The 10897-nt window shown below is 45.2% G+C and overlaps 2 protein-coding genes across 3 annotated transcripts in view; one reads left to right on the top strand and one right to left on the bottom strand.

Moving 5' to 3' along the window:
• The first annotated feature begins 144 nt into the window (after positions 1–144).
• On the top strand, positions 145–4651 carry trmt5 (tRNA methyltransferase 5). 2 transcript variants are annotated; one of them, XM_080513306.1, is made up of 5 exons: positions 145–178; positions 1082–1644; positions 3089–3213; positions 3298–3940; positions 4528–4651. In XM_080513306.1, the coding sequence occupies exons 1-5, from the start codon at positions 171–173 to the stop codon at positions 4578–4580; spliced, it is 1392 nt and encodes a 463-aa protein (XP_080369432.1). In that variant the 5' UTR covers positions 145–170; the 3' UTR covers positions 4581–4651. The 2 variants fall into 2 exon arrangements, with proteins under 2 accessions (XP_080369432.1, XP_080369431.1); XM_080513305.1 differs by lacking the exon at positions 145–178 and adding an exon at positions 285–416.
• Positions 4652–4755: 104 nt separating this feature from the next.
• Positions 4756–10897, bottom strand: part of mnat1 (MNAT1 component of CDK activating kinase) — a 48230-nt gene continuing 42088 nt past the window's right edge. Inside the window, exon 8 of the mRNA XM_080512380.1 lies at positions 4756–4989. Coding sequence (XP_080368506.1) covers positions 4869–4989 — 121 coding nt within the window. The 3' untranslated portion in view covers positions 4756–4868. The remainder of the gene's footprint in view (positions 4990–10897) is intronic.

The raw sequence follows: 10897 nt of genomic DNA, 5'->3' as shown, positions 1-10897 counted from the left end.
AAACTCTGCCTGATATACTGTCGGTCACATGAGTCTCATTTCCGTCGCGTTTTGTTGCGTCACAGACTCATCTATCCAATCACAAACTGACTCTTTACCAGTTTGTCCAATCAGAGCTCAGCTATGGTCTAATGTTGATGACGTGTTTGAAACGTGCCTGTGCCTGAGGGATGTTGAGGTGAGATTATTTCAGGATTTAAAGCAATTTTAATCCATTAGTATGCTGTTAACTGCTGGATTACAATAACAACAATATGATTCAATTAGATTAAGATGTGTTTGTACAGCGCTACATAAAACACAGTCATTGCAGAGGAAATCCAACGAGTCCACGTGAGAATAGAAGAGATGGTGGAAAGAAAAAACAACTCAATGTTAAGAGAGAGAGAGAGAACCCTGCAGAGCCGGACTCAGAGGTGGAGTATGTCTGCTGTTCCGGTCGGGGTTGTGGGTTAGAGGAGGATGGAGACCGAGTGCAACAAGAAAACACTCCAAATCAAGACGCTGCAGACGGATCAGAGCAAGAGGCTTCCTGTTCTACTGTCAGCCCCAGCTGTGAGCTTTATTAAAGAGAAAAGTCTTAATCCTAACCTTAAAAGTAGAGACTATTTCAGCCTCCCTCGCTGAAACTGGGATCTGGTTCTATATGAGAGGAGCCTGAGAGCTGAAGGCTCTGCCTCCCATTCTACTTTTAGAAAACCTCGGAACCTCCAGCACTCTGAGAACAAAGTGTTCTTCAGGGGTGATATGGGAGTAATGCACAATTGAGCCTCGAAAGATTTAAAATTATTTTCTAGATTTAACAGGGAGCCAATGAAGATATGCTCATGTTGGAGTGATGTGATCTCTCCTGCTGCGTCCCGTAAGGACTCGGTGCCGCATTTTGAGTCAGTTGTAGACTTTTTAAGCAGTTTAATAACTGACACCCTGATAATAGGGAGTTACAATAGTCTACTCTGGAGGTAACAAATGCCTGGATTAATGATTCAGTGTCACTTTGATTCAGCATATTGCTGAACATTGGTTAATGTATTTACTCTTTTGCTTTATGTCACTGTAAAGCAGTGTGTTGTTCTTACAGGCTCTTCAGCAGAGTCTTTGAGTCCCTGGAGGTAAAGTCTGTCATCCGGATCTTTAGTTCTGACGTCTGTCCTGGCTCTGCCGTGAAGCCCATCATGGAGCCCAAACTGTACCGCCTCTGTCCCGAGGTCCGAGGTATGACCAGCCTGGACAGAGAGGCCTTCACACAGACCATCACCGTCCCGGCATTGCGGGTTCCCACTGCAGTCCTCAACAAGGTGGTGAAGAGCCTGAAGAAGTGCAGCATCCAGCGGCCCGGGGTGCCCAGAGTGGTCCAGGACCAAGAGGAGAGCAGCCAGTTCCGTCTGGTCCTGCTGGACCCTCACAGAGTGACTGCGGCCAGCTCCTTCAGTGAGGCTGAAGCCGAGGCTCTCAGGTCGTTCAGTGTCTCTGACGAGCTGCATCGCTATGAGCTCAGACTGACCTATGACAACCTGAAGAGTGAAGAAGTGCTGGAGGCTGTGCTCCCCCAGGGTCAGGACGTGACCTCTGGCTTCAGCCGGGTGGGACACATCGCACACATGAACCTCAGAGACCATCAGCTGACCTACAAAAACCTCATTGGTGAGAGAAACAACACCCTTTCACCACAAAGAACATCCTGATTAACTATACAAAGCCTCACATTGTATCTGATCTCACAACTACAAATAATTCCCTGATTAATAAGCTATTATTTCACTTTTATTTTATTTATCAGATTAAAACTAAGAACCAGCTCTCTTACAATGACAACATGGTGAAGAAGAAGCAAGGAGGCCCAAACAAAAACATGGAAACAAATATACACATACAATAAAAACGTGTCACACAACCTGAAAAGAAAGACAGTAGTATTTACATAGTTTATAGTGATATTTATTAAGAAACAAATAAACGCTAAAAACAGGTGCAGTGATCTTTCATTACTGGCTGTATTGTGTTTGAGAAAGAGGAGAACGAAATAAATGCTTGAGGTTTTCAGGCCTGTTTGCAGCAGAAAACTGAAGTGAAGAACAATTCAAGGAGGTGTGAGCTTAAGGTGTGACCAGACATTTGTTAGACTGTCATTTGAATTGCTAATAAGGAGAATTGACTTGATATAGAGGAGTTTTGTAAATTCAATGTATGCTGTGAGTTTGTCCATCTGTCCAGTTTGTCAGTGAATCCAAGCAGTGGGCTCTGTAGGTTACATTGCCATAATCTAAGATTAGAACTGTCATTTTAACCATAAATTATTTTGGGGGAAGTGTAAAGGAGGATTTGTTTGGGTAAAGAAAAGCAATACAGGCTTTAACCTTCATGAGCAGAACATTATGTTGGTTTTAATTGTGAGTTTACTCTCAAGCCAGATGCTGAGTTACCTGTAACTGTACTGGCTCTCAGAGCGACCCGAGGAGAATATTCTGAAGGGACACTCTTAAAGTGACATATTTCTGTTTAATTGCAATTAGTTTAATTTGTTTTTAAAACGGGACAAAGCAAGTTGGATTTTATTGAAGCTGGCCTGTAATCAAGACAGTGCAGCAGTCCGGGAGAAAGTAGATGTATAAATAATAGTGTCTTCAGCATATATAGCCACCTGCATCAATTCTCTTTTTAAGTTGTAGTGAGACAAATAACAGTCATAAAGCTTTATTAAAGGTAAATTGTTACATCTAGAAAGCATTCAAACCCAGTTTACGTTAATTATGGAGTTTGCTTTGGTTGAACACATTGGTTGAACAGTCACCATCTGCTTGATTGATATTATTTATTTTCATTATTAATTATTAATTTTGGTCAATGTACAAGGAATAAAACAACACAAATCTGAGCCAAACTGTGACACCCTCCCCATCAGGGAATCATGGAAGTCCTTCTTAAATCTAGAAACATATTGATAAATATCACTTTATAATGTTTTTAGGTTCTTTGTTTTATTTTCTCGTGTCCAGGAGATTCTGTAACGTGTTGGAGCAGTGATACCTCGACAATGACAATGTAAATAAACACTAACTTAACTGTTTCCTTTCTGCTTCTTCTGCAGGTCAAGTGATCATGGACAAAAACCCTGGCGTGACGTGCGTGGTCAATAAGACCAACACCATCGATTCCACCTACCGCAACTTTAAGATGGAGGTCCTGGCCGGGGAGGAGAACATGGTCGCCAAAGTGTGTGCAGTTATTTACCGCTCATGTTTGTACAGAAATAAAAAAGACACTCACTGGGCCGTTTGGTGTTTGTTTGTTCCCCAGGTGAAAGAAAACGGCGTGGTGTACGAATTCGACTTCTCCCGCGTGTACTGGAACCCTCGGCTGAGCACAGAGCACCAGCGGGTGGTGCAGCTCACCAAACGCGGCGACACCGTGTTCGACGTGTTTGCTGGAGTTGGACCGTTTGCCATCCCCGCCGCCCGCGGCGGCGCTAAAGTGCGAGCCAACGACCTAAACCCAGAGTCGTACCGCTGGCTGCAGCACAACTGCAAACTCAACAAGGTGGAGGGCCAAGTGCGAAGCTTCAACCTGGACGGCAGAGCGTTCATCAGAGGCCCGCTGAAGCAGGAGCTGCCCGCCCTGCTAAAGGGGGACGCCAATGCCGGCGTGCACGTGGTGATGAACCTGCCCGCGCTGGCGGTGGACTTCCTGGACGCCTTCAGGGGTCTCCTGCACGGGGAGCCGCCCTCCGACCACGACCTGCCCACAGTGCACTGCTACGGCTTCTCCAAAGACGACGTCCCCTCCACAGACGTGGTGGCGAGGGCATCGCGCAGCCTCGGCTTCGCTCTGGAGAACCGCTGCAACGTGCACTTTGTGCGTAACGTAGCGCCCAACAAAGACATGCTGTGTGTGAGATTCACTCTCCCTAAAGAGGTGCTGTACTGCAGCGACGAGCAAACGGGTGAGACGGAGCACAACTACACGGAGAACCAGAAGAATTTACTTCAGCCATAACATTATGACCACCAAGGGAATTATAGTGTTTATTATGGCAGCCATTAGTGGCCGAGTAAATCAGATTAACAAAAGTCAACAAAAGTTAGATTAGGCAGGTGGTCATAATGTTCTGGCTGATCAGCATGTTGTTTATAACTTCTAAGTTGGAAAAGTCACTAATCTAATTTTTTTTTTTGTAAATACTTAGAAATGGATACTTTATTAAGCCCGTATTTTTTGTTTTCTGCACTTTAATTTGTGCTAAACTTACATATTCTGCGCTTCCCTCAAATTTATCCCATCTTATGTTCTTTCACTGGTAATTCCTCCTGCTTGCTTTTTGTTACTGTGTACTTACATATGTTTAACTTAACTGTCTATGAAATATTTGGAGGATTTCTTTTGTTAAACACAATGAACAGACACCAACCCTGTATTTGGAGGTGACAAAATACAGTTTTGACTATTTTTTCATACAGAAATTTCATATAGTCCAGACACACTTTAACTGTTTTTGTAAACTTCCTCTTCCGTTTTCTTTTGTATCCGCAGCGTCGTCGGAGGAACCGGCCCCAAAAAGACAGAAATGTGAAGAAACCACATAATTATCAGACTCACCTGCCACAATGAAAGCTGCAGGGGAACATTTAGGTTGACAATTGTACTTTAGTTTTTCTTTTTACTGCTCTAATTGCTCCATAGTGTAAAAACATTTTCATTATTTTTGCTGAGTTGTGCATGTTACATGAAGAGTCGTGTCAGTTTTAAATAAATCTGATGTACAGAAGCTTCTTTGTAATTTATTTACATATAAAATTTACAGACAAAAATAAAAAAACATCTTCACAAACATGACTCGGCACCGCGGTGTCGGTTATGCATTGACAGTGCGTTCAGCCTCTGGCAGGAAATAGTCCGCTGAAGGCGTCCTGGATGGCTCGGTGACACGCCAGCGCAGAGGTGTATCCTCCAGCGGTGTCCTGAGGCAAGGCAGCTCGCACGTGGTTCAGATACCTGAGAACACACACGCATGCGCACACACACACACAGTGTTGCTGTTTTTGCAAATAACTTGGCTGACTGGCAGTTTAAACGCAGTTCCTGCGAGTGTGACTGGAGTTTGAGTTTATCCTACGTTAAATCCACACGAAGTAAATTCTTCTGGCTCTCCGGGACCCTTTGGTCCCTTGATGAGATCAGCACAGACAGACGAAGCCGTACACCAACAGTGGAGCAGCTTGTGCCTAAAAAGGCTCTCCAACATGCCTCTATTAAAGTATTATAGGTGTCTTTTATATTGTAAGTGCTTACAGATGTATCCTGCCAAAGCTCCCTTTTACTGTGTCTCTTTCTGTATTTATCTTCGTGCTCATGCAAAAAAAAACACAAAAAAAAAACGTTGAAGTTGTTAATTCACACTGTGTGTGTGTGTGTGTGTGTGTGTGTGTGTGTGTGTGTGTGTGTGTGTGTGTGTGTGTGTGTGTGTGTGTGTGTGTGTGTGTGTGTGTGTGTGTGTGTCCTCAGCCACTCTAATCCTCCACTCAGTGTTTGTGTGCACTCAGAAAGTGCTCTGAACGACTTTCTTGTCGTTTTTTTTTACAAAGCTAAAACAGCAAAGTCCTCCAGCAACTGAGACAACACGTTGCGCCTTGCCCATCAATACCACCTCCCCTCCAGTGCTCCCCCCGGCTGGCGCAGAGGTCTGAATCCCTCACACGAGTCTGTGGCCTCTGTTCCTGTGAGCGGTGGAAACTTCAAAGTGAAATGGGAATCAAGAGCACAGACAGCACTCTGTGATTTCTATGCCCATTCAAGCTGCTTTACAGAGTAACCCAACACCTGTGGGGAGAGAGACTGACAGAGCCGGGGCGTATGTGAATTAGAGCTGGACGAGGGAGGAAGGAGATGTTGGCCAGACTGCACGTTGAAAACCTCATACTTCTACGTTGTTGGTTTTTTATTTTTTATTTTTTTAATAACTATATGATGTGCTTTGGCCATTTCAGTGTAATCTAACAGAAACCTTTGCTGAAACATGCTCGCCAGCATGCCAGTGACATAAACACATGGCAGTCAGAAGCAGTAGCAGGCCAGATCCTGAAACAGCGAGTGAAAGTGAAAACCAGGCGTAATGTCAATCAGACCACTCATCAGCCACTAGAGAAACAACACACAAGTTCAAAACAGGAGGCCCAGTGATTAATAATAACTTCATTAGGCCCGAGCTGCTGTAGCCTGTCCTTCACAGCACTTGAGGGAGGTCTTCTCATATGGCTTCCTGCATCAGATGAGTGCTATCTATTGATTATATTGTACTGGCCCTTTTTAATGGTGAAAAAAGTGGGCTATTTACAGCCCAGCTAAGTCTGCTCTTCCTGCTAATCTAATCCCCAAGCTACTCATGTGGTCATTCCTTCCAAGAAAGATGAGAGCCCTGTGTAACTTTATACCTGCCTGCCCCTAAGGAGAGGGAGCGAGAGGGAGAATGAAGGAGAGAGAGAGAGCGAGGCGGGCTGGGAAGTCAAAAGCATGAGGAAGATATGAGGTGAAATCACCTTTGGGTATCATCATCACAAGCCGTCCTCTCTTAAACTAACCCTGTCTGCCCTCCGCTCACCCCAAACACTGCAAGTTAGCTCAGTTCTGTTCCATTAACTTAACGGCTATATTCGCATCTTCCAGTAAAGGCGAGCGGCCGTTCGGGCATCCACGCACACGCCAGAAGACGATCAGGACGTGTCTGAGACGTGCAACAACAGGAGTTGCATTAAAAAATGTGCTGCACACTCGGGGTCATTACTTCAGTCAGGTAGTGACACAAACAGGTTCACACTGTGTACCAACACCCACCCACCCCCCCCCCCCCCCCCCCCCCCCCTCCCCCAGAGGACTGGACGGTCTTTTGTTCGTGGGGCACTGAAATCCAAGCCGTTTCGGCCGGTAACATCTTTCACTCTCCGGGCCCCACTGGAGCATTAGCTGCAACTTGATACGGGTCTTTTCAAAGCGTTGTATTATTGGGTAAATATGGGTCACTTTGGACAGGCCCATTATGTCGCTTAGGGGGAGCGGGAAACGATGGCTGCAGGTGATGAAGACAACTGAGTGACACAGTGTGAAGGCTGACAGTTCTTTTGCATTAACAAAGAAACTTTTTTTTTTTTTTTTTTTTTTTTAAAGCTTCATGTGAAATAAGAGTGTGACATTCCTTTGGCATCAACAGCAGCAAGGATGTCAAAATATGACTTTTTTTAATTTCACAAAATCATAATAATGATCAAGTTCTTGTGTTATTTTTCGACCTCTTATTCTTACCATCTGCTGTTACCCTCCGCTTTCCAAAACCATGTGCAGCCGGATCAAAACTGTTCACAGCTAACAGCGTTTTTCCACTCGGGTCTGGAACTCTGAATACCTGTGCAATGTCTCCTGCTAATGCTAATAACGCTCAGAGACTTTCCTGACGGGACCCTGAAAGTATTCCCGGCTCCCGCTGCCTGGAAAACGCCGCACAGCCCCGTCTCTAATGCAAAGTGAAAAGATAAGTGGCCAAACGTTCCGGCGGGTTCTGCGTGATTTCCAGCTGAGAATGTGCGGCTCCTCTCGCTGTGTGGATCCACCTTGTAGCTGCAGAGCGAAGGGTGTTTGGGTCCCCCGGGGGAAACGGCCGTGAGGGTTGGGACTCTGGAGAGAAAACAGCAGATACCAGACGGGGAGCAGGCTGGAGTTGGGCCTCTTGTCTAGACTCCATGTGTTGGCTAGAATTGGATTAAGACAGGCTGTGGAAGCCTGGCCTTGATGGAAAAGAAAAGAGGCCTGTGATGCTGCAGTGGCTATTCGGTAAGCAGACACTTAATCAACGTACAAACCACAAAGCAGAGTTACTGCAGCAGCATTCAGACATGATGGAGCAAAACTGGCTCTTTGTAAAATATACAAACTTATTCTATATTGTGTTGTAATGTGACCGAGAGAAATATACGAAGCAAAGATCTATATGTCATCCAAGTTTGTTTATCAGTTACAGGCGGACAGAAGTGCTCTGCATTGCAACAATGGCTGAAGGAAGAGAAAAACACAGAGACTCCCTCTTCGAGCAAAAGAAGCCCGATGTCAACAAAAATGGAAAAAATGGACGAATCCCCATAGAGACACCAGCAGGACTCCCGATGCAAAGCAGTGAATGAAACTGTAGCTTAAATGTAGCATGAGGTAAAAACATGACAATAAAGAAAAGGTTTAAAGCAGTTTTAATGAGTTATTTGTTGAAATTATTCCAAGTCCAGCAGCTCCTTCAATTTTCTTTTACATTTTTTTGATTCCACTTAAAAAAAGTATTCCAGTAAAATAAATACATAATTTATTTCCTAATTGTTTATTTAATGAATTTTAACCATTGTTTGGAAGTTGGGGCTCATATAAACATGCATGTATGCTAATCAGCATACACATATAAACTATTGTTGTCTTAATACCTACAGGCGCCATCCTAATCAATAACAATGATACAACCAATCACAAGTCCAGTTGTTTCATAGTTTTAAGTCATTTAGTTTTAGCATTATCATCTAAATAACAGGTGGTCAAATAACCTCACTTTATATGAAACTTATTTTGAGCATTTTCCTGATGTAAATAGGAAGTTTTACTATGCCACACATATTTTTTTACTTACTTGATTGTGCTTTTTATGTTCGTGTTCTCCAAGTCATATTGGAGGACCAAACTATCCTTGTTGCAATGTGTCCAGTGCAACGGCAATAAAGTCGATCATTGTTGTGACCTCATTACTCTTACTCTGCAGCTTCAGTATCAATAACCGTCACCATCAGCTTGTTTGTTAATTTCACTTGATCTCTGAATCTTAAGAGATTAAAACAAGGAAGTATGGAGGAGAATTTACAGATATTTGTGTTCAAATGTCACAAGTGAAAAGTCTTCCAAAACAAAAATCTTAAATAAAGTACAGACACCTGAAGAATCTACTCAAGACAGTAAGGAAGTACAGATACTCTCAGTTATTTCCCACTCTGCTTTCAGACTGACTGTATTGAGTCGAAGCAGCGCTGGAAGGGAAAAAAATGATGCCTGCTGGGGGAAATCAATAAAGCCTCTCTTGCTTCAAGGACTGAGGCCTCATTAGCTATGTTTATTAAAGTGAAGGAGCTCAGACCGGTGTGCTAAAAACACAAAGAGGGCAGCGGACGAGTGCAGGGTGAGTTATATCTGAACCGAGGCTGCCCCACGCTTCAGGCAGTAATGAACCTGCAGGATGACCGTGTGGATGCCCGGAAGTCTTCCTTTAGCGTTGCGGGGCGGCAGCGGTGGCAGCAGCAGCAGCAGCAATAGAGGATTCCTGGCCTGGGAATGATGGGGAGCTGGAGGGGGGGCACAGAGCCACACACCTGCCAGATGATTTGTCATTATGGAAGGGTCAGCACTCAGCTGTCACCCCCTAATCACCCATCCTACCCCTCAAGTCACTCCCCCTCCTCCCTCCCTCATGCACTAAACTCCACTCCAGCCCTCCCAAAACACCCCCTGCATTCCTCAGGCGGCTCCAGTTTCACTCGCAGCGCTGCTGCTCCATCTGCCCCTCCTCCGTACACTCTGCCCTCGGAGAAAATGTACCCCTGTGAGAGACATCGCACACTGAGAGCATTGTGTGGACGGGCTATGTGTGCTTATGCCCCCATGTGTGTGTCCACACAATTCAAGTGTGTGAATATATGTTTATTTAAGGACCGGAGCTTGTTTCTATCAATACCAAAGATGAACCGCTCAAGCTTTTTAAAAACAAAATCTAATCGGTGAACGTGTGAATTGGTCCAGGCTACAGTTCAGAGACAAAACTCCTGCAGACACGAAGAACTCTCACAGGTATACTCTATCTGTCAACAACAGTCTTTCATCAAGCCGGGTCAGAGGTCACTCTCTTTTCCATTGAAAGCAGCTTCCTCTGGGACATTCAGCAGTGTGAGACAGATCCTCAGCCATTAGCCGACCCACTGTCCACCAGATTATCTCAAGTCGTCCTCTGTGAGTGTGTTGGCGGGGGGCTCAGCACAGTTACATCACATCCTCACAAGCCCGTTGCCACCGCCGTGAGTCTTATCATCGCCGCTGACAGGCCGAGCCTGTCTCTCTGCATCCCCAAAGAGAGGCAGCGCAGGTATCGCTAACACTTACTTACCGAGGGGGAAAACATGTTTAGAGTGTTAACAGAGGCGTTGGGTGACACTTGACATTAATGCTTATAGAAATACATTCTCATGCAGGGTGACTGACAATCCGCAAGCTGTTGTCAAGATGGCAGCTTGTTGGTATCAGTGATGACGAAGAGCTACACTTGTGTAGCCTGCGTATAACAGCACTGTTCATGATAAGGGAAGATTGTGCAACATGTGCCCAAATTCAGCCTCACTTCCTGCTCCTCCATCACCTGTCACTATTCATCTGGCCTCCTCTGCTCTGCCCCTGCACCAACTAGGTCTGACCTGATGGGGGCAGTAGAGGCTGACTGACTGAGTGAGCCACTGATTTCACACCTCATAGCAGCAGGGCTCGTTCATGGAGAGGTATCACACGCACAGCGCTCGCTCACCTGACACACAAAGCATCTTTCTTTCGTCTCCTGAGCCGCCACTTGATAAGTTTGACCCCGGAAAGCTCAGAAAGAGGTGGGGGAGAGAGGCGAACTGTACAGGAGAGGGAGGATAATGACATGACATCAGTGTCATCGTTCACCAAATGGGGCTGTACACAATGGGAGGACATATGCCGAGCAGTGAATGGGTGCTCGCAGCAGACACACCCAATACATCCACAGTGAAAAAGAGCTGCGACAGTCAGAGGTAACAGTCGGGGAATAGCTCACCGAAACATAGGAAGAATAGAGTTTCCCAAGGGGGATTTTCCTCAG

The sequence above is a fragment of the Blennius ocellaris genome, assembly GCF_963422515.1.
Source record: "Blennius ocellaris genome assembly, chromosome: 17".
Taxonomy (NCBI): Eukaryota; Metazoa; Chordata; class Actinopteri; order Blenniiformes; family Blenniidae; genus Blennius; species Blennius ocellaris.
The sequence above is the reverse complement of the archived record's forward strand: the minus strand, read 5'-3'. Positions and strand labels throughout refer to the sequence as shown.

Bases quoted from the DNA above. Each gene is read 5' to 3' on its own strand.
- trmt5 (XM_080513305.1), top strand. From the start codon at position 349: ATGGTGGAAAGAAAAAACAACTCAATGTTAAGAGAGAGAGAGAGAACC. The intron at 417-1,081 runs GTGGAGTATGTC...TTGTTCTTACAG, and splicing joins CTGCAGAGCCGGACTCAGAG to GCTCTTCAGCAGAGTCTTTG. The intron at 3,941-4,527 runs GTGAGACGGAGC...TTGTATCCGCAG, and splicing joins CTGCAGCGACGAGCAAACGG to CGTCGTCGGAGGAACCGGCC.